Here is a 23,376-nt window from a genome sequence, read left to right as displayed (position 1 = left end):
TCTACCTGTAGAGGTAGAAGCTGAAGGCTGCCGGCGGGCGAATTTGTCGAATGCGGTGTCCCGCTGGTGGAGAGACTCTACCACCTGTTCGACCTTTTCGCCAAAAATGTTATCCGCACGGCAAGGCGAGTCCGCAATCCGCTGCTGGATTCTATTCTCCAGGTCGGCGGCACGCAGCCATGAGAGCCTGCGCATCACCACACCTTGAGCAGCGGCCCTGGACGCAACATCAAAAGTGTCATAAACTCCTCTGGCCAGGAATTTTCTGCACGCCTTCAGCTGCCTGACCACCTCCTGAAAAGGCTTGGCTTGCTCAGGGGGAAGAGCATCAACCAAGCCCGCCAACTGCCGCACATTGTTCCGCATGTGGATGCTCGTGTAGAGCTGGTAAGACTGGATCTTGGACACGAGCATAGAGGAATGGTAGGCCTTCCTCCCAAAGGAGTCTAAGGTTCTAGAGTCTTTGCCCGGGGGCGCCGAAGCATGCTCTCTAGAACTCTTAGCCTTCTTTAGGGCCAGATCCACAACTCCAGAGTCGTGAGGCAACTGGGTGCGCATCAGCTCTGGGTCCCCATGGATCCGGTACTGGGACTCGATCTTCTTGGGGATGTGGGGATTAGTTAAAGGCTTGGTCCAGTTCGCCAGCAATGTCTTTTTGAGGACATGATGCAGGGGAACAGTGGACGCTTCCTTAGGTGGAGAAGGATAGTCCAGGAGCTCAAACATTTCAGCCCTGGGCTCGTCCTCCACAACCACCGGGAAGGGGATGGCCGTAGACATCTCCCGGACAAAGGAAGCAAAAGACAGACTCTCGGGAGGAGAAAGCTGTCTTTCAGGAGAGGGAGTGGGATCAGAAGGAAGACCCTCAGACTCCTCGTCAGAGAAATATCTGGGATCTTCTTCTTCTTCCCACGAGGCCTCACCCTCGGTGTCAGACACAAGTTCACGGACCTGCGTCTGCAACCGGGCCCGGCTCGACTCCGTGGAGCCACGTCCACGATGGGGGCGTCGAGAGGTAGACTCCCTCGCCCGCATCGGCGAAGCTCCCTCCGCCGACGTAGTCGGGGAGCCCTCCTGGGAGGTGGCCGCAGTCGGCACCGCACGCGGTACCGACGTCGGGGACCTCACCCCGGGCGATGGGCCAGCCGGCGCCACGCTCGACGGTACCGGAGGCGCAAGCACCGCCGGTACCGGAGGGGTAGGGCGCAACAGCTCCCCCAGAATCTCTGGGAGAACGGCCCGGAGGCTCTCGTTCAGAGCGGCTGCAGAGAAAGGCATGGAGGTCGATGCAGGCGTCGACGTCAGTACCTGTTCCGGGCGTGGAGGCTGTTCCGGGCTGTCCAGAGCGGAGCGCATCGACACCTCCTGAACAGAGGGTGAGCGGTCCTCTCGGTGCCGATGCCTGCTGGGTGCCGACTCCCTCGGCGACCCAGAGCTCTCGGTGCCGACGCGGGGAGGGGACCGGTGTCGATGCTTCTTCGACTTCTTCCGAAGCATGTCACCGGAGCTCCCCGGCACCGACGAGGAGGACGTCGAATCCACCCGTCGCTTCCTCGGGGCCGAGACCGACGAGGGTCGATCTCGGGGGGGCTGTACCGCAGGAGCCCTCAGGGTAGGAGGAGACCCACCCGAGGGCTCACCGCCACCAGCAGGGGAATGGACAGCCCTCACCTGCACTCCACCCGATGCACCACCGTCCGACGACATCAGCAGACAAGGTCCTGGTACCACCGACGTCGATGCAGCTATCCGATGTCTCGGCGCCGATGCAGAGGCCCGATGCCTCGATGCACTCGATGCAAGGGCGGCCGAGGAGGATGGTCTGGACGCTGACGACGTCGATGCACTCGAAGATCCCGGTGCCGATGCCGACGAAGAGCCCGAGAACAACACGTTCCACTGGGCTAGTCTCGCTACCTGAGTCCGCCTTTGAAGCAGGGAACACAGACTGCAGTTCTGAGGGCGGTGCTCGGCCCCCAGACACTGAAGACACGACGAGTGTCGATCAGTGAGCGAGATAACCCGGGCGCACTGGGTGCACTTCTTGAAGCCGCTGGAAGGCTTCGATGTCATGGGCGGAAAAATCACGCCGGCGAAATCAAAAGCCGAAATGGCGAAAATTGAAGCACCAAAATTTAGAGGGAGAAAAATCTCGACCGAGGCCAAAAAGAGGCCTACCCCGACGACGAAAGAAAACTTACCGGGGCAAAAAGCTGGAAGTACGGGGAGGATTGACACGAAACCCGGTGGAGGGTTTCCGGAACACTTCCCGACTTTAGAAAAGCTTTTCCTAAGAGAAAAACACGCTCAAAAAACAATTTGGACGCGCGAGGTCAACTTTCCGGGGCCCGACACGGCGAAACACGACCGTACCGAGTGCGGACAAAAGAAGACTGGCCGGCTCGAGCCGGTTTCGGGCGGGAAGACGGCCGCGCATGCGCGGTGCGCGCGGGCACGCGAGGGCTAGCAAAGGACTTTGCTAGTGAAGTTTCCGATTGGAGGGGCTGCCGTGGACGTCACCCCCATCAGTGAGAACAAGCAGCCTGCTTGTCCTCGGAGAATGACCTACGCGCACCAAATGCCACTTGGCGCACATCAGATACGCCCAAAAATAAAAATTATTTTTCAGCCGTGCGTATTGGACGTGCGCCAAAAATGAAATTACTGCAAGAGCCACATGGTAGCCGGGAAGGAACTCCATTTTGGAGCACATTGGGCATGTGTAGAGCCTTACGTAGCTTAGTAAAAGGACCCCATAGTCATAAGAAGCATCACGAACAAACTCCAGTTCAGAAAAGACCTAAATATCTACCTCTTCAGGAAATTCTATTAGGTATGAACTAATCATTCTGGAATAACAGTACACAACAGAACCTCTAACTGTTACGCATCTTTTCTTTTAAGAAATAAACTAAGACATATCTTCTCAAGAAACCCAATGACTGTTCCATGAGCACTAATAATTATCTTGCCAACCACTGTAAAACACGGCATCATACAACCTTGTAAATGTAATTGATTCAATGTAATCTCTAACAACTGTTAAATGTAAGTCACATTGAATCAAAACTCGTTTTTGGATAATTCTGGTATAGAAGTATAAATAAATACTTCAATCACTTATTTAACTGTAACTGCAGAAAACTCCATCCATTTCACAGAAGGTGCAACCAATGATCCACTGGAGAAAGTAAGATTGGTTTTGTTTTAAGAAACCACAACCTTTTTACTTTGCTGCAGAAGCATCTGCAAATTGCTGACAAGAAACATTAGTTAATGTGCAGTTTAATACTAAAACAGGAGTAACAGGTAGTTTCTTAATTATAAAAATCAATTCTTTAGAACTTGATGACACTGTAAGGATGGTCTTGTTGAAGCATTTCTTCTTCACAAGAAGAAACTGTTTCTGATATAATTTTTTATTGTGCATTTCAAGTATACATCAAAGATACAACTTTTGAGAAGAAATATTCTGATACAATTTTAAACCACTGGTGCTTCTTCCTATGTAGAAGTTGCTTCTTATTCTTCAGGTCATCAGAGAACCAATGAAACCTTTCTTTTATAGAATAGGCACCACATAGACATCCTCTAGACACCTACATATAGGTGCACTGATATAGAAAAGGTCTCCATATGCTCCATTCACAGGGAAGAACTTATGGCTATGCTGTTTCACTCACTTGAACACCACATTTGTTGTCTATAAAATAATGAGTAGAGTGGAACGGGTAGACCTGAATCGCTTGTTTACTCTTTCCAAAAATACTAGGACTAGGAGGCATGCAATGAAGCTACAAAGTAGTAAATTTAAAACAAGCCAGAGAAAATATTTCTTCACTCAACATGTAATTAATCTTTGGAATTCATTGTCAGATAATATGGTAAAAGCAGTTAGCTTAGCCAGGTTTAAAAAAGGTTTGGATAATTTCCTAAAAGAAAAATCCATAAGTCATTGTTAAGATGGACTTGGGAAAATCCACTGCTTATTTCTAGGATAAGCAGCATAAAATCTGTTTTATTGTTCTGTGATCTTGCCAGGTACTTGTGACCTGGATTGGTCACTGCTGGAAACAGAATTTTGGGCTTGATAGACCTTCCATCTGTCCCAATATGGCAACATTTATGTTCTTATGTCTAGTTTGTCATGTGCCCATGTGGGTATCAGTAAGAACAGGATAACCATTTGTGGTTGAATGGAGAAACACTGGAACTGAATTCATACATAGACAGTTGAGACCCCATTATTTGACCATACTATCAGAGACCAAGTTCACACAAACTAGAGAAAGATGCATAAGGAAAGATTTATGTCCTCTGAAATCTCTTTCCATTCAGATATTAAAATCCTGTTATCAGCCTCATTGGGATTACTTTTCTCTATATGCTACTATATATTCGTCCCAGAGTTGTATTCTCTTTTCCAGAACCTTATCAGCTTCCTTGCACCTACTGTTACTCTATTTTCCACTTTGTATATGTTCCCGGAGTTGGTATTCTCCTCTCTGGAACCTGTAAGCCACATTGAGCCTACTGCTATGCGGGAAAATGTGGGATACAAATGTAATAAATAAATAAATATTAGACTGAAATTTAAACATGGAAAAACATATAAATGGAATTCTCAGTACAATATTTGCCAATTTAAAACTATTACATAGAATTAAACCATTTTTGGATCCATCCCAATTGCAAACGGTATTGCTGGCAATTATTATGAGTCCACTGGACTATTGCAATATTGTCCTATTGGGTCTTCCTGATTGATTCTCAGCTACACAGACTTCAAATTATGCAGAATGTGGTGGCTAAGCTGGTACTTTGGGGTAAGTCCACTGACCATGCCACCCTGTTTCTTTTAAGATTACATTGGCTTCCTATAAAATCTAGAATTCAGTTTAAGCTTTTATTACACCAAGGAATGCCACGCCTGCAGCACGGTCATATCTCCAACTACACTTCCAAAACTGCAAGGGCGTCAAATATAAGCTGATTTTCACCTCTTCTTTCCGCTACTGGAGCCCTAAATACTGGAATGCTCTTCCGCAGCACCTCAAAACACAAATGGACCACATCCTCTTCAAAAAATTGCTGAGAACTTACTTTGTTAAAAACGTACTCCCCTAGTTCCTCTGCTGATTAATATTCCCACCGCACTCCCCCATCCTGCTTAATTCCCCATTGTTAGCTACTGCTCCCCTTGTCTATCCTTTGTCAAGTTTAACTGTATTTTCTCAGTTTGTAATTTTTCCTAATTTTTCTGTAAGCCACATTGTGCCTGCATGTGTGGGTAAATGTGGGTTACAAATGAACCATAAATAAATAAATTAATTAATTAATTAAATTTTTTTAATGTTATATAGTTTGGCACTCAACTATCTTTGCACAGCAATCTCTCTCTATTCATCAACTAAGTCCTTGCATTCGTCACAGGAAACTCAATTAACAATTCCATCAAATTCTTTGTGCTGGAAATCTACAAGACAAAGATCGATTGTTGTTAGAGGAACAGAATTATGGAAAAGTTACTATGCACCTTAAGAGCAGTTGACGGTCGGTATACGTTTAGATGCCTCCTGAAATCTTATTTGTTTGAACAGTACTTATTAAGTAGTTAACTTTTAGGATTTTAATGTTTTATATTTTTATATGACCAATGTGTTCTTGGGACTATAGGCCAATCTCTTATTTTTTTGTGATCCGCCATGAGCTGCAACTTGGTTAAGCAGAATATAAATACCTATATTAGATTAGATTAGATTATAGCAACAATGAATTTTTAAAACAAACTTCATGGACCTCTCTGGTTTCAATCAAGCCATGGAGTGGCAAGATTTTGTAATATTTTATTTTATTGTCTAACTTTGTTGATTCATATTCTCTGTTCTGTTTTAGGCCGCTAGCGTAACACAGTATCAGCACTTCTAATCTTTACACACCTGCAGTTAAACCAGTTATAATCATAGAGTAATTGTGATTATGTAAATGTGGCAAGCACATATGTAACTGATAGCCATACCCACGTCCTACCCATGCTTCACTCAAGATCACCTTGCATTTACACTCTATCCTGCTTATAATCGAACGAGAAAAACGCCCAAGTTCCGACCTAAATCGGGAGATGGACGTTTATCTCACAAAAACGAATAAAGCGGTATAATCGAAAGCCGATTTTTGGACGTTTTCAACTGCACTCCGTCGCGGATGCAGACAAAGTTGATGGGGGCGTGTCAGAGGTGTGGCGAAAGCGGAACTGGGGCGTGGTTATCTGCCGAACAAAGATGGGCGCATTTCACCGATAATGGGAAAAAAGTATGCGTTTTTAGCTAGAATTTAGGACACTTTTCCTGGACCCTGTTTTTTCACGAATAAGGCCCCCAAAAGTGCCCTAAATGACCAGATGACCACTGGAGGGAATCGGGGATGACCTCCCCTGACTCCCCCAGTGGTCACTAACCCCCTCCCACCACAAAAAAATGATGTTTCACAACTTTTTATTTTCACCCTCAAATGTCATACCCAGCTCCCTGGCAGCAGTATGCAGGTCACTGGAGGAGTTGTTAGGGGGTGCAGTGGACTTCAGGCAGGTGGACCCAGGCCCATCCCCCCTACCTGTTACAATTGTGCTGCTTAATGCTATTAGTCGTCCAACCCCCCCAAACCCACTGTACCCACATGTAGGTGCCCCCCTTCACCCCTTAGGGCTATAGTAATGGTGTAGACTTGTGGGCAGTGGGTTTTGAGGGGGATTTGGGGGGCTCAACACACAAGGGAAGGGTGCTATGCACCTGGGAGCTCTTTTACCTGTTTTTTTGGTTTTGTAAAAGTGCCCCCTAGGGTGCCCGGTTGATGTCCTGGCATGTGAGGGGGACCAGTTCACTACGAATCCTGGCCCCTCCCACGAATAAATGTCTTGGATTTATTCGTTTTTGAGCTGGGCGCTTTCATTTTCCATTATCGCTGAAAAACAAAAACGCCCAGCTCACACATTGTTGAATAAAACATGGGCGTCTATTTTTTCCCAAAATACGGTTCGGTCCACCCCTTCACGGACCCGTTCTCGGAGATAAATGCCCATGGAGATAGGCGTTTTCGTTCAATTATGCCCCTCTATGTCACTTATGCTTGCCCTTTTAAAATAGTGCTAAGTTGCCCTGCTGGCATTTTTGTGGGTGAGTGTACACTTATGTCTGTAAGTGCTAGTATTCTACACATTTATGTGCACAAACACCCAAATATTATATATGGCACCTTAAGTTGTACGCGCTAATTTGCCTGCATGGCCAAATTTCACGCACATTTAATTAACAAGCTAACCAGTACCAATAATGGGGACTTAACAACCAATTAGCAGCACTAATTGGCTTTAATTAGAATTTATATGCACAACTTTCTAGGTGTATCCTATAACGTGGTACACGTAAATTCTAATGTGCACAGTTGAAAAGGGGGCATGGCCATGGGCATGGAATGGGTGGGTCATCGGCATTTCAAAAACAACTATGCGCACTATTATAGAATACACCCGATCTGTGCCTAACTTAGACACAGGTATTTAGGCCTGGTTTTAGGTGGCCTAATTGGGTGCGCCTACATTTTAGGTGCAAGAACAGCTTGTGAGCGTATTCTATAAACTATGCCTAACTTTAGGTGTAGTTTATAGAATAGTGATAACCACTTGGTTTTACAGTGCCAATTTTAAGGTGCCATATATACAATTTGGGGAGGGGGGGTACATAAATGCTGGCACCTAGCTAATAGAATTGCTCTTTAAATGTCATCTGCCATTTAGATGTCCAGCCTCCTAGTCTCAGAAGGTCCTTCTGCAATTCTTCACAATCCTCATCTGTTTTAACAACTTTGAATAATTTTATATCATCTGTAAATTTGGTCACTTCACTCATCACTCCCATCTACAGATCATTTATAATATGTTACATTGACCATTCAGTCTTACTCCTTCCTGTGTTCTAGCCATCTCCAGTCCATAATAGGGCATTGCCTCCTATCTCTTGACTTTTTAATTTCCTAAGGAGCCTCTCATAAAAGACGTCACACATATTCTGAAAATCCAAATATACTGAACATTAACCTGCTCACTATTATTCACTTGTTTGTTATACCTTCAAAAAAACTAATAAATTGGTAAGGCAAGACTTCCTGTTGCTAAACCCATGCTGATTCATTCCTATCAAGTCATGTATATCTATATGGTCAATAATTTTATTTTCTTCATATAGCTTCAACCATTTTTCCCTAAACCAACATCAGGCTTACAGGTCTATAGTTTCCTGGATCACTTGAGAAGCCCTTTTTAAAAACTGTTACATTGTCTACCCTTCAATCATCAGGTATTGTGGCCATTTTGAATGATAAGTTACAGATTGCCAACAACAGGTTAAATTCAACCACAACCTGGTATTTGCTTTAGAGATATATGCCTCAGAGATATAAATCAAATTCAACCACAACCTGGCCAATTTTCAAAAGTAAAGGTTGAGCAGCATGATACCCACTATTAAATGAGAATTAGTGGCTATCGAGTGCCTGAAGTCTTTTCCTCCCCATATTCCTGATGATAGAAAGTTAGATTTATTTGCATATTGTGGATTTTGATCAATAACTGGTTAGTAATTTCACGAGCTTTTTTAGGCTTCTGGGATGAATGCCATCTGATCCTAGTGATTTGTTGATCTTGAATTTGTCAATTTGCTATGTTACATTTTCTAGACTTACAGATGTATGCGTTAGTTGCATACATGTTTAAATCTTAACCATCCAATATTCAAAGTGATTTAAGCAGACAGGAGAGTTTCATGATTGCTTAAATCACCTTGGACCGCCAATATTCAGCGTCACTTAATGGGCACTGCCACTGAATATTGGTTCTAACCAGCCCAAAAAATAGTGGGCAGATAAGGGGCAGTACAGAGGGTGGTGCTGGAGAGGAGCTGGTAGTTATGCAGCTGCCAGCAATATTCAGTGCTGGGACCCGCAGAGCTAAGCAGCTGAAATTAGGACAAGTCACGGCAGCTGTTTTCTACAAGAAGCCACAGGAGGCAGGTATGAATGGGCTTTGCTCCTGCCCCCGCTGGACTACTAGAGTGCTAAGGTAGGCCCAGGAGAGCCTCGAAACTGTGGGGGGGGGGGGGGAGGTTGGGGGCTGTTCCAGGAGGCAGAATGATGTTCTGACTGTCATCAGCTGGGGAGGGGGAAGGGAAGCAGGGGGTTGTTTCAGGGGCCAGGAGCAGCTTCAAGTGCTCCATAGATCTTTTCAATAGTTATGCAGTTCCCCGCTGATATTCAGCGGGGACCCACACAACTGCCTTATGCTGAATATTGCCCGGGACCAGCATAAGCTCCGGCGGCCTCCCCTACTTAAATTAGTCCCAGATGTTTGGTGCTGGTGCCCAGACACGGCCCGGCACTAAATATCTGGGGTAGCTGTCACATTTTTTAAAACTCTGACCGCTGCGGGCTGAATATTACTTCTAATTTTTTAAAAATGGGATATACACACAAATCCAAAAATGTGCATAGAGCAAGGGGACATGATTTGGGCATATTTTGAGTGAGACTAGAGAAGGTCAAAAAAAATACATGCATATTCCCCGTTTCAGAAGGTAGATTCACATCTATTTCCAAAAACTTCAATGTTGCAATATACACCTGCTTCTCAGGATGACTAGGTTTTAGAAAAGTATTCTGTATGTGCAATACCCCTTAATCTCCCAGTGTTTCTTGTCCCTCCCAAAAATGACCAGCAAAGGATATCAGGCTCTCTGACAGCTTCAATAAGATAGACTTTTATGTTGTTGTGCTGTACCCATTGGTATTGTCAATACTGGTGCTTGTGAAACGGATGCTCTGGCTACATGTAACCAGTGCATACATGTCTATTCCTGGATATATTTTAGAAGGTGCTCTATTTGGCAGATCCTGTTCTAAAATACTAGTGAAACTTGAGGCATCCTGACCTTTAACAATTCTACATAAGTACATAAGTATTGCCATACTGGGACAGACTGAAGGTCCCATCAAGCCCAGCATCCTGTTTCCAACAGTGGACAATCCAGGTCACAAGTACCTGGCAAGATCCCAAAACAGTACAATATGCTGCTTATCCTAGAAATAAGCAATGGACTTTCCCCAAGTCTACTTTAATAATAGCTTATGGCCTTTTCTTTTAGGAAGCTAGCCAAATCTTTTTTAAACCCCGCTAAGCTAACTGCTTTTATTACATTCTCTGGCAAAGAATTCCAGAGTTTAAGTACACGTTGAGTAAAGAAATAGTTTCTCTGATTTGTTTTAAATTTACTATTTTGTAGCTTTATTGTGTGCCTACTAGTCCTAGTATTTTTGGAAAGAGTAAACAAGCTATTCACGTCTACCTGCTTCACTCCACTCATTATTTTATAGACCTCTATCATATCTCCCCTCAGGCATCTTCTCTCCAAGCTGAAGAGCCCTACTTTGTATGTCCTTTCTAAAATGCCACTCCATGTGTGACAAGACCACCAACAATCTGCATGCAAGAATCTGACAGGTCATAAAAGAGACTGTTTCGGGAGGAGGGGAATTGGAAGGGGACATGTTTTGAGGGGGAAGGAATTGAAAGGGTTTGGAGGGCTGGGAAACCTTTTTCAAAATTATGCGGGTGCCAGATGTTCAGTGTCGGCACCCCCATAGCTAAGTACCTGAATTATATGTTTCAAAATTATGCATTAGACTCATCGGGTCTTCCACAGTTGACTTTCCTCAAGTCTTGCCAAGCTCTTCACTGTCACCCCGGATCTCCTTTCACTGATTCTGCCGCTCCCCACTGCTTGTTTCTGGCTCTGAGCAGCATGTTGGGACTTCTCATGAATATTTGGTACAGCCCTAGTGGGTATTGCTTCTTTGGGCAATCTTCAAAGTATTTTTTTTTGTTACATTTGTACCCCACGCTTTCCCACTCATGGCAGGCTCAATGCGGCTTACATGGGGAAATGGAGGGTTAAGTGACTTGCCCAGAGTCACAAGGAGCTGCCTGTGCCTGAAGTGGGAACTGAACTCAGTTCCTCAGTTCCCCAGGACCAAAGTCCACCACCCTAACCACTAGGCCACTCCTCCACTCCATTTTCCATTTGAAAACTATTTGAAGGACTACAGCTAACAAGCACCCACTAGTTTTGCACCAGTGCAGACGGCTGGCAAATTGCCCTCCAAAAGCTGCAAACCGCTAAGTGGATAATGATGAAGGAAAAGCAAATTTGCTAAACAAATACTTTTGTTCTGTTTTCACTGAAGAAAATCCTGGAGAAGGACCACGATTGATTGGCAAAAGTACATATGAGAATGGAGTGGATATAGGACCGTTCACGGAAGGGAGTGTGTATGAACAACTTGAAAATCTAAAGGTGGACAAAGCTATGGGACCAGACGGGATCCACCCCAGGATACTGAGGGAGCTCAGAGAGGTTCTGGCGGGTCCTCTTAAAGATTTGTTTAATAAATCCTTGGAGATGGGAGAGGTTCCATGGGATTGGAGAACAGCGGATGTGGTCCATCTTCACAAAAGTGGTGATAGGGAAGAAGCTGGAAACTAGAGATTTCAGCAAAGCTTTTGACACGGTTCCCCACAGGAGGCTCTTGAATAAACTTGACAGGCTGAAGATAGGACCCGACGTAGTGGACTGGATTAGGAACTGGTTGACAGACAGATGCCAGAGGGTGGTGGTAAATAGAATTTGCTCGGATGAGGGAAAGGTGAGTAGTGGAGTGCCTCAGGGATCGGTGCTGGGGCTGATTCTGTTCAATATATTTGTGAGTGACATTGCCAAAGGCTTACAAGGTAAAGTCTGCCTTTTTGCGGATGACACCAAGATTTGTAATAGAGTGGACACCCCGGAGGGAGTGGAAAACATAAAAAAAGATCTGCAGAAGCTCGAAGAATGGTCTAATGTTTGGCAATTAAAATTCAATGCGAAGAAATGCAAAGTGATGCACTTAGGGAGTAGAAATCTGCAGGAGACATATGTGTTAGGCGGTAAGAGTCTGATGTGTACAGACGGGGACAGGGATCTTGGGGTGATAGTATCTGAGGATCTGAAGGCATCGAAACAGTATGACAAGGTGGTGGCCGTAGCCAGAAGGTTGCTAGGCTGTATTGAGAGAGGTGTGACCAGCCAAAGAAAGGAGGTGTTGATGCCCCTGTACAGGTCGTTGGTGAGGCCCCACCTAGAGTATTGTGTTCAGTTTTGGAGGCCATATCTTGCTAAGAATGTAAAAAAGACTTGAAGCAGTGCATAGAAAAGCTACAAAAATGGTATGGGATTTGCGTTACAAAACGTATGAGGAGAGACTTGCTGACCTGAACATGTGTACCCTGGAGGAAAGGAGAAACAGGGGTGAAATGATACAGACGTTCAAATATTTGAAAGGTATTAATCCGCAAACAAACCTGTTCCGGAGATGGGAAAGTAGTAGAACTAGAGGACAAATGTCAGGAAGTATTTTTTCGCGGAGAGTGGTGGATGCTTGGAATGCCCTCCTGCGGGAGGTGGTAGAGATGAAAACGGTAACGGAATTCAAAAATGCGTGGGATAAACATAAAGGAATCCTGTTCAAAAGGAATGGATCCTCAGAAGCTAAGCAGAGATTGGGTGACAGCACTGGTGGTTGGAAGCGGGGCTAGTACTGGGCAAACATCTATGGTCTGTGCCCTGAAAATGGTAGATACAAATCAAGGCCAGGTATACATATAAAGTAGCGCATATGAGTTTATCTTGTTGGGCAGTCTGGATGGATCGTACAGGTCTTTTTATGCCGTCACCTACTATGTTACTATCCTGCTTATTTTCGAAGGAGAAGGGCACCATCTTCCGACACAAATCGTGAGATGGCCGGCCAAATTGGTATAATCGAAAGCCGATTTTGGCCGGCTTCAACTGCTTTCCGTCGCAGGGCTGGCCAAAGTTCAAGAGGGCGTGGTTAAAAGATGGCCATCCTCGGCCAATAATGTAAAAAAAGAAGGCCGGCCCTGACGAGTATTTGGCCGACTTTACTTGGTCCCTTTTTGTTCACGACCAAGCCTTGAAAAGGTGCCCAAACTGACCAGATGACCACCGGAGGGAATCAGGGATCACCTCCCCTTACTCCCCCAGTGGTCACCAACCCCCTCCCTCCCAAAAAATAAAAATAAAAAACATTTTTTGCCAGCCTCAGATGTCATACCCAGCTCCATCACAGCACTATGCAGGTCCCTGGAGCAGTTTTTAGTGGGTACTGCAGTGCACTTCAGGCAGGCGGACCCAGGCCCACCCCTGTTACACTTGTGGTGGTAAATGTGAGCCCTCCAAAACCCACCTGAAACCCACTGTAACCACATCTAGGTGCCCCCCATTATCCTTTAAGGGCTATGGTAGTGGTGTACATTTGTGGGGAGTGGGGATTAGGAGGGATTTGGGGGGCTCAGCACCCAAGGTAAGGGAGCTATGCACCTGGGAGCAATTTGTGAAGTCCACTGCAATGCCCCCTAGGGTACCTGGTTGGTGTCCTGGCATGTGAGGGGGACCAGTGCACTACAAATGCTGGCTCCTCCCATGACCAAATGGCTTGGATTTGGCCAGTTTTGAGATGGCCGCCATTAGTTTCTATTATCGGCGAAAACCAATGCCGGCTATCTCTAAGGGCAGCCCAAATGTTGAGATTTGGTTGGCGCCGACCGTATTATCAAAACAAAAGAAGGCCGCCCATATTGTTTCGATAATACGGTCGGGTACGCCAATTTACGGGGCCGTCATTAGAGATGGGCGCCCTTATAGATGGGCGCCCCCGTTCGATTATGCCCCTCCGTGTTACTATGTTACAATTAAGTATCATGAATACTGTACTTCAACAAGCCTTCTAATCCCCTAAACTTCCTGCAGTCTTTTAAGCACAAATCATGCAGTACATCACATGACTCCAGTGATACACACATTTCAAAAGTTAACAACAACTTCTACAGAGTACATCCAAAATTGTATTTTTATTTTCTAATTTCCATCTTCCAAAATTTCAGACAGCAGATGTACAGATCAGCAGGACCCAAAGCAGTCCAAAATATGTAAAATCAGAAACAACACAGTTTATACCTAATTTTCAACCACTCTTAGGATTCACATCTGAGTGGAAGAGGCAACATCAGGAAAAAGTCATCAGTTTCTGGCCATGGAAAAGAAGTTTGGACCGATATTCAAAGTGATTGAAGCAGGCGGGAGCATCTCCTGCCTGCTTAAATCACTCAGGGCCACCCAACTGGCACAATTCAATGGCACTTAACAGGGCAGTGCTAGTGAGTATAAGCTATGATCAGCCATCAAAAAATTCAATGCAGGGCTGGTCATGGGTGGTACAGGTGGCGTTGAAGGGGAGGATCTGATTGTTATGCAGGTGCTGGCAGTATTCAGTGCCAGCACCTTCAATGCTTGGAGATCCCTACCAGCTACAGCAAGGGTCAGGGCTGATGTAGGGCTCCTCCCAATCCCCTTTCCTCCCTGTCTCCCCTTTGATCTCCCCGTCTGCCATTAATATCATACTGACAGATCCTCACAAAATACAGAACAAGGGATCACAAAAATAGCAATACTGGAGAAATAAAAATAGAAATGCATTTCCTTTTCTATTGAACACAAAACAGACATCTGCTATGCACCTTTCCCGAAATGAAAGTGTTAATTGAGAAAGCCTACAACTTATACGGGTCTATGCCTCCTGGAATTCACTGATCTTTGTGAGTCTCTCTGTCTAGTGTATTAGCTATCTGTTACTTGATGTCATTACTATCATATTTTATGTTCTAATAACTATACTCTATTTGCATTTTTCTGTTATTAAATGGCATTCCTTTGATAATGATTTTACCTGTTTTGATATTATATTGTGAACTGCTTTGCTATTAGTTTAAGGAAGAGTCGTATATCAAAGATAGTAGTAAACCATAATAAACCATAAACCATATTCCATTTAATGAATTCAAAATAAAATGCTTTTATCTATCTTTGTTATCTGAACATTTTAATTTTCCAACATGTGGGTTTCAATTTCTTTTTTCTGCTTTCCTGTCTGTCTTCTCCTAATTCTTCTTCAAACATCTGCTATTTGTCTTTTCTCCTCTCACCTGTACTCACTACATCTGCCTCTGATATATTGATCTTTCCTGTTTAGCTCTTTCTTTTCTTTACTACCTATCTGTTCACTCAAGTTTCACCTTATCACCCTTCTTATTATTATTACTTTTTAGCTACCTAACAAATTCCATCTCCTTCTTTCACCCACTAGCTCTCCCATTCACCATCCTTCCATTCCCTTTCATCTGTAATCTACTTCCCATTAACATATTTCTACCCCCTGTAATCACTATCCTCTTCCCATTCATTTCCTTGCCACCTCCCTCCTCCCTGGCCTCTTTGACATGGTTCCACCATTCTCAGTATCTTCCTCCCTCCACCCTTCTAGCCCAGCACCTGCTCCCCTCCCCACCCTCATAGCCTGACATCTTCCTGTTCCTTCCACTCCCCCCTCTCCAGCATCTTCTCGTCCCTTCTTTCTTCCCTTCTTCCCTCCTTCCCATTGTCCAGCATCTCTCCTTCACTCCCTTCTGCTCCTAGATCCAACAGGCAGCAAATCTTATATGCTGCCTGAAGCTGACCTGGAAACCTCCCCTCTGTCACATTCAAACCAGGCAAAAACAGGAAATTGTATCGGGGGGGGGGGGGGGGGGGGGGATGCAGTAGAGGGGAGGTTTCCAGGTCAGCCACAGGCAGTGTGTGAAATTCACTATCGGCAACCCTTTGAGACAGGCTTGTTAAGGGAAGGAGGGGAGGGAGATGCAGGACCATGGAGTTCAGCTTGCTCCCCCATGCCAGCAGCACCAACGCTGTCAAGGGTGTATAGCTGTGGGTAGGCCTGAGCCCAAAGAGGGTGGGCCAGGGCCCTCCAAAGCCCACCTGTGGCTGCACCCCTGAATTTATTAAATAACATCCAGCACAAAGCTAAAGAATAAATGGGAAGGTAAATGTTAGCAATGTGTATTCATTAGCATACCGTAAAAACTTTAGGGACCTTTTTACTAAAGGGCGTTAAATGGACTTAGCATGTGTGCCCAGGAAATAGCGCAATTTCCAGTATTTGTCTTTCAGGTCATGCGCTAATGTTGGCATTAGCACGTGTAACCCGAAAGAATTGACAGGGGAGTACTTACCGCCTCCTCTTTAGCAGGCAGTAAGAGCTCCTGCATTATGAACGCGTTAACTGGTTAGCGTGCAGTAACTGGAATGCACTAGCTGGATATCACATACATGCCCATTCTTCAACCCTGACATGTCCCCTCCAGAAAATAAATACAAAAAAATAAATATTGCATGTTTAGCACACGCAAACAAGTACTTACTGCAGAACACTTTAATATACATTGTAGTAAGCGTGTTCATATGTACTAAGCTCATGTTAGGGCTTAATGCCCTTTAGTAGACATACCCATAGCACGCTAACTGGCTAACACAGAGATAACAAAAGAGCACTTAACGTCTCCTAAATAGGAGGCAATAAGTGGTCCCATGTTAACATCCTCCATGTACTGCGCACTAATGGTTACATTAATGCACAACCTATAATAAAAAATAGAAGGAACACACCCAAAAAGTGCCACATTAATCTAGGCTTAGCACTTGGTAAATATTTTGCATTATAATACATGAAGCCACCTACAAATTGAGGCTCCTATTTACAAAGCTGCGCTAGTGGCTGCCGATGCGGTAATGTTGTCACAACCCATTCAGTTTGAATGGACTGTGTTGGCAGTGTCATGCAGCTTTGTAAACAGGGGTCATGGGCGTAGTTTGACAGTTTCATTTGGGGGGAGGGGGCAAATGATGGGGTGTGGCACATTAGCATGTTAATTTGCATACATACATCTTATACATATTCATTATAGTTATTCAAAACACACACAAGCCTAAAACACTGAATATGAAACCAGCATATGTGTATGTATATATATCCTATATAATAAAACTCACCCTCAACGTTCTGAGGACACTGACGTCAGTGTCACGACCTTCGGGCACTTCCTTCGGGTTCGAAGGGTTCATGGTGGTGAAGCCACCGAAATCACTGTCTCTGGGCCCCGCCCTCGCGTCAAACGTGATGATGTCGAGGGCGTAGCAATGGCGTCACAGAGCGAGGGCAGAGCAATGGCATCAGTGGCTTCATGACTCAGGAGATGAAGGTGGCGTGCGTTGACAAGGTGCGGAGCAATGGCGGTCAGTGGCTTCACAACGCCAAAGGGGTGGGTAGGGAAGGGGGGGTTCGAGAGGAAAACCTTGCTAGCGCCCGTTTCATTTGCTCCAGAAACGGGTATGTTTTACTAGTGTATATATAAAATTATATATATATATACACACACACACACACACAGCCACAAAAAAAACATTCAGACAAAAACTGAAATGGAAACCTCCCCTCCTCCACCCAAGAAAGCCAGACTCTACAAGCAGGGCAATACTGGTAAGAGAGAAACAGAAATGTTTTTTTTCTCCTGTACTCTGCAAAATACAAAACTAAAAATACATAAATAAATGTACATTTCACAAAGCAGGCACATCTCATTCTTTAAAAAATATTAAATAAAAATATTTTTTTTTCTTTTCTACCTTTGTTATGTGGGCACATTGTTTTTCTGGTTGGGCTGGTCTCACTCTCTTCCACTTTCCATGTGTCAGGCTTCCAAATTCTTGTCCAGATTGACTTTTTCATTTCTTCTCTCTCCTCTTCCTTTCCCATTCTATCACCAAGTCCCACTCATCTTCTGCTGTGTTCCCCTTCCCCCCACATCCCTAGTTGCATCCATCTTCTGTTCCATCTCCCCCCCCCCCCCCCATGATCTCATTTGTTTTACCCTTCACCGCCCGGGACCACCCCTGTCTCGTTCTTGTTCCAGCCCCCACTGCTGCTGCCACCACCACTACCACCACAGCACTGGAGTCTTCCAGTTCTTTATCTCCTTCCAGCCCCGTGGCTCCCGGTATGCCCCCCCCCCCAATCTTCCAATCCCCCAAGCCGCTGGCAGCCTCAGCTAGAAAGCAATATGCACGCTGCTTTAGACCTTTCCTGGAAGCCCTTCTCTCTCCTACAACTTCCTGCCTATGCGGGAACAGGGGGAGAAGCGGTACCGGGTGCCGCAGAGCTGGAAGGAGAGAAAGAAATGGAAGACTCCAGTGCTGTGATGGCAGAGGAAGGAGAAAAAGAAAGATGCTGTTGCAGCTGCACCACTTGGGGATGCCAGGCAGAAAAATGGGGTGGCAGCTCGTTGGGGGGGGGGGTATTGCTCCCCCTAGTCCCCCCTCCCAAACTACGCCCATGACAGGGGTGTTAACGTATTTACCATTAATTTAAATACATTAAACATTTCTGATGCTAATTCTAAAAATATTATTAAATTGAATTTTTGAAAGTAATCATATAAATCCCCCAAATTGGAAAAATTCTGAAAACAACTGAAAATCGTTTGTCTGTAAATATCCCTAGTAAGTATGTTAAGAACATAGGTTTTGCTATTTGCGGACAGTCTGAAGGTCCATCAAGCCCAGCATCCTGTTTCCAACAGTGGCCAATCCAGGTTACAAGTACCTGGCAAGATCCCAAAGCAGTTCAATACATTTTATGCTGTTTATCCTAGAAATAAGCAGTGGATTTTCCCCAAGTCCATCTTAATAATGGCTTATGGATTTCTTTTTTTAGGAAGCTATTCAAACCTTTTTTAAACCCCGCTAAGCTATTTTACTACATTCTCTGGCAACAAATTCCAGAATTTAATTACATGTTGAGTGAAGAAATATTTTCTTCGATTTGTTTTAAATTTACTACTTTGTAGCTTCATTGTGTGCCTCTAGTCCTAGTTTTTTTGGAAAGAGTAAACATGCGATTCACATCTACCCGCTCCACTCCACTCCACTCATTATTTTATAGACCTCTATCATATCTCCCCTCAGCCATGTTTTCTCCAAGCTGAAGAGACCTAGCCGCTTTAGCCTTTCCTCACAGGGAAGTTGTCCCATCCTCTTTATCGTTTTTGTTGCCCTTCTCTGTACCTTTTCTAATTCCACTATATCTTTTTTGAGATGCAGTGACCAGAACTGCACACAATATTCGAGGTGCGGTCGCACCATGGAGTGATACAAAGGCATTATAACATCCTCATTTTAGTTTTCCATTACTTTCCTAATAATATCTAACATTCTGTTTACTTTCTTAGCCGCTGCCGCACACTGAGCAGAGGGTTTCAATGTATCAGCAACGATAACAGTGACTCCTAATGTAGAACCTTGCATCAAGTAACTATAGTTTGGGTTCCTCTTTCCCACATGCATCACTTTGCACTTGCTCACATTAAACATCATCTGCCATTTGGATGCCCAGTCTCCCAGTCTCATAAGGTCCTCTTGTAAGTTTTCACAATCCTCTCGAGATTTAACAACTTTGAATAACTTTGTGTCGTCAGCAAATGTAATTACCTCACTAGTTACTCCCATCTCTAGACCATTTTTAAATATGTTAAAAAACAGCGGTCCCAGCAGAGACCCATGGGGAACCCCCTAACTACCCTTCTCTATTGAGAATATTGACCATTTAACCCTACTCTCTGTTTTCTATCTTTTAACCAATTTTTAATCCACAATAGGACACTACCTCCTATCCCTTGACTCTCCAGTTTCCTCTGGAGTCTTTCATGAGGTACTTTGTCAAATGTTGGGGGGTCCTTTTACTAAGCTGTGGTAAAAGGTGACCTGTGCTATTGTCAACACGTGTTTTTGGCGCGCGCTGAGGCCCCCTTTTACTGCAGTGGGTAAAGGCTGTCCTTTTTCAGGAAAAGAAATGGCTGTGCAGTAAGTGAACCTTTTGGGGAGGAAAGCACTTACTGCTGACCCATTGAGGTGGCAATAAGGGCTCCCGCGATAAGACAGCAGTACCACCAGGTAAGCATCGAAAATATTTTTGTAGCACCAGAAATGGCACATACTGGGGGTGGGACCTACCACTTGGCTTCTGCAGTAGCCCAGCAGTAGTTCCAGATTGGCGCAAGGCAAGCCTGTTGCCTTGTGCCAACCCTTTAGTAAAAGGGCCCATTGGTGACTAACTCCTGATGGACCAGGTCAGGGTGAAGTGGTGTACTAATGGGTCTATCTCCTGTATGATTCAAAAGGCCCCAAATAAATCATTTTACAACACTTGATATTTAGGAAACCGCAAACATATGACACTATTAAACTAGAGAACAAAAGAAACAAGGGTTAATCAAGCCCATAATTGAATTTGCATTTAGCTCACGCCTTTTCAGTAGTAGCTCAAGAGGAGCTACATTCAGGCACAGTAGATACATGATGGCAAAGAACCAGAATACAGCCAAGGCAAGGTCTGAGTTAAAAATACAGCACACTGGTTAGAACCTGAATCAAGATATATGATTATTAGGAAAATAAAATAAGGCACATCGTGCAGAACATTTAATTATCACGACAATAGCAGGGATTATGTTAAAATTAACAAAACAATTTCTTTGAGCCACTAAAAACATTTTTTTAAATGGGCCACCATTTAAAAATCTAGACATTCAAACAATATAAACAATTTTATGTCAGCTGTATAAGTTGTTGCTATAAAATTAAAACAACTAATATTTCTAAATAAAGCACCTACGTACATTTACACATAAGTATTTTGAGTAATGAATGACATGTAAATGGCATCTCATTTAAATATTCAACCATTTTTAACAAGTAATATCTGGATACCTAAAGGATGCCATAACAAGTCCTTTGCATCAAAATTAGATGCATAGAATTGTTTTTGAAAAAACAAATCTGAATTTCCTATAATGTCATTCATTACCATACAGGCTGTATTTAGGGACCCTTTTACTAATTGAATCTGGGTTTAGCATGTGGGAAAGTCCTGCATTAAGATACTCTAAGCCCAAATTCTAAAGTCCTTTAGTAAAAAGGCCTTATTAACCTAACTGAAGATGAAAAGACTTGACTTGCATGTGTTCACAGTTTAAATGCAGTGTAGTTGCATTGTATTGTCACTGGCTTGATGAAGGGAAATTAGCTCTCCAAAGTCTGTCTATTAAAATAGTATGACTGGCTGATTGTTTGTTAACCCTTAGTTCCCCATATTTCAGTGGACTCACACAGCAACCACAATACTTTCCTCATCTTTATACAAGACAGATTAAAAAGGGGTTAGATAGATTCCTAAAGGACAAGTCCATAGACCGCTATTAAATGGACTTGGAAAAATTCCGCATTTTTAGGTATAACTTGTCTGGAATGTTTTTACGTTTGGGGAGCGTGCCAGGTGCCCTTGACCTGGATTGGCCACTGTCGGTGACAGGATGCTGGGCTAGATGGACCTTTGGTCTTTCCCAGTATGGCACTACTTATGTACTTATGTACAAACAGCAGCCTTTTCCCACTAAATTCTTTTGTTTGGAGTCCTGCATAAATGCAAGCTTCACCAAAACAACAGGGCTTTATATATGCCTATAAACTAACCCTCGAAAAGGCAACTGAGCAGAATTTGGGACTTTAACATTAAGGGGCACTTTTACTAAGATGCAGTAGGCCGCAAAACAGCACTACCATGGATTGCACCAGTCACCCTGCGGTAGTTTTGTGTTTGCTACGCAGAATTTCCCGCACCAGAAAATATTTTTCCATTTTCTAGTGTGGAGATGCAGTGTAGGCTTGCCCGGCGGTAATCGGCCTTCACCGTGTGCTCTCCAATGACTGCAGGTTAGCCCATGAACCCTTACTGCCTGCTAAATATGTGGCGGTAAGGGCTTGGGCAGTAAATTGCCGCACGCCAATATTTTTATTAACGCACATTCATTTACAACTTCCATTTCAATTAACGGAAATTCTGGCTGCGGTTAAAAAGTGGCCTCGGTATGCGACAATTTCATGTGCCCACACTACCGCAGGCCACTTTATACCGCAGCTTAAAGGACCCCTATGAGAGCTACCAACGTGAGCTACCATTAAGATGTGTTATTTTACTGTTAACCCCTGTTATTAGTAACTAGGTCTCATTACATAAAATGGGGCCTGTGCTAAAATAGCAAGAGTTGTGGTAAAATAACCCATCTTAGCAGTAGCCCACATTGATAATGTTCCCCCTCACACCCCTTAGACTATGAACAGTGAGAGACTAAACATATGGCACATTTAAACATTATACCTCAATCACTGCTTCATGCATCAACAGGCCTTTGTTTTTAAAAAAGAAAGCTCACATTTCTTCGACAAGTATGTCAAATACTTTCCTGTCTTTTAATATACTGGTGGTCCTTTGCTTTTTGCTTTTAGCCTGTACGCCGCTCTGATTTGATTTGAAAGGCGGTGTAACAAGAATCTAATAAACTAAACTAATTTACAGCATACGTGGACTATAACTAGAAGAAGCTGAGACTAGAATTCGGATTTAAATGGGTCCTTGAAAATAATATCAGCAAGCTTATTGTAAAAGATGTGTATAGAGTGGCATTTTTTTGAAGGAGAAGTTTGCCAAGACTCAAGTTAGGACTCCTTTAAAATATTCTTGAAACATAGCTTGTTCATTTTGCTAGTGACAGCTCTTTTATTTTGATTTAGCTGAAACATCCTCATTGTAAATGCCCTGCTTCCACAGTGTAGAAAATTCCTACAGCTTTCAAGAGGCATTGCAAACATAGGTAATGTTCTACCAAACCCTTACTTTCAGACGGTGGATCCTCCGAAGCCATGTGGATTTCAAGTTCCAGGAACTCTTGCTCACAATATTAAACAATGCAGTCAATAAGCCTCAAGTTCTTTCTTGTTCTGTGGTCTTTACTTCCTGGTTTTGTGATACGCTAGTTATGCATTCTTTTCTTTAAATGATGGTTTAACTTTGAAAAAAGGCTTCTTTACACCACCTACTGGGTGTGTTTAAAATCTTTAACACATTCCCCCTTTCCTGCTTAAAAAGAATACTGTATATCTATCCAGTTTCCCAATCAAAATGTATAAGTGCTTTCTTTTTATCACAAAATGCTGAGCTAGATTCTTTACTATCAACACCTGTGTTCATAATTTTCTCCTGCATCCCCTCTATGTTAGATAGCTTTGAATTTTAGTGTATATTTGGAATTATGAAAATCTTTCCAAATAATATCATGTAAGATCATGAACCTAGGCATTCACCCCCCCAGATACTATGTAGGTCACTCAAATGTGGGCGCAGATCCCAGATCTGTGCACAAGCTAATTAGCAATCAATAATTGGCCTTACTTGATAGTCATTATAAGAACATAAGCATTGCCATACTAGGACAGA

The 23,376-nt window shown here is 43.9% G+C and overlaps 1 protein-coding gene across 5 annotated transcripts in view; it reads right to left on the bottom strand.

Annotated features, from left to right (window-relative positions):
* Nucleotides 1–23,376, bottom strand: part of EDARADD (EDAR associated death domain) — a 129,585-nt gene that overhangs the window by 95,436 nt on the left and 10,773 nt on the right. For 2 of the 5 annotated variants that reach the window (XM_030198104.1, XM_030198105.1), the window contains exon 1: nucleotides 22,777–22,916. The exons of 2 other annotated variants lie outside the window; for them this stretch is intronic. In XM_030198104.1, coding sequence (XP_030053964.1) covers nucleotides 22,777–22,804 — 28 coding nt within the window. In that variant the 5' untranslated portion in view covers nucleotides 22,805–22,916. Of the gene's footprint in view, nucleotides 1–22,776; nucleotides 22,917–23,376 lie in introns of those variants that run through there. One more of the 5 variants, XM_030198108.1, reaches the window with a different exon arrangement.

The sequence above is a fragment of the Microcaecilia unicolor genome, chromosome 3 (assembly GCF_901765095.1).
Source record: "Microcaecilia unicolor chromosome 3, aMicUni1.1, whole genome shotgun sequence".
Lineage (NCBI taxonomy): Eukaryota > Metazoa > Chordata > Amphibia > Gymnophiona > Siphonopidae > Microcaecilia > Microcaecilia unicolor.
This window is presented reverse-complemented; position numbering and strand designations above follow the sequence as displayed.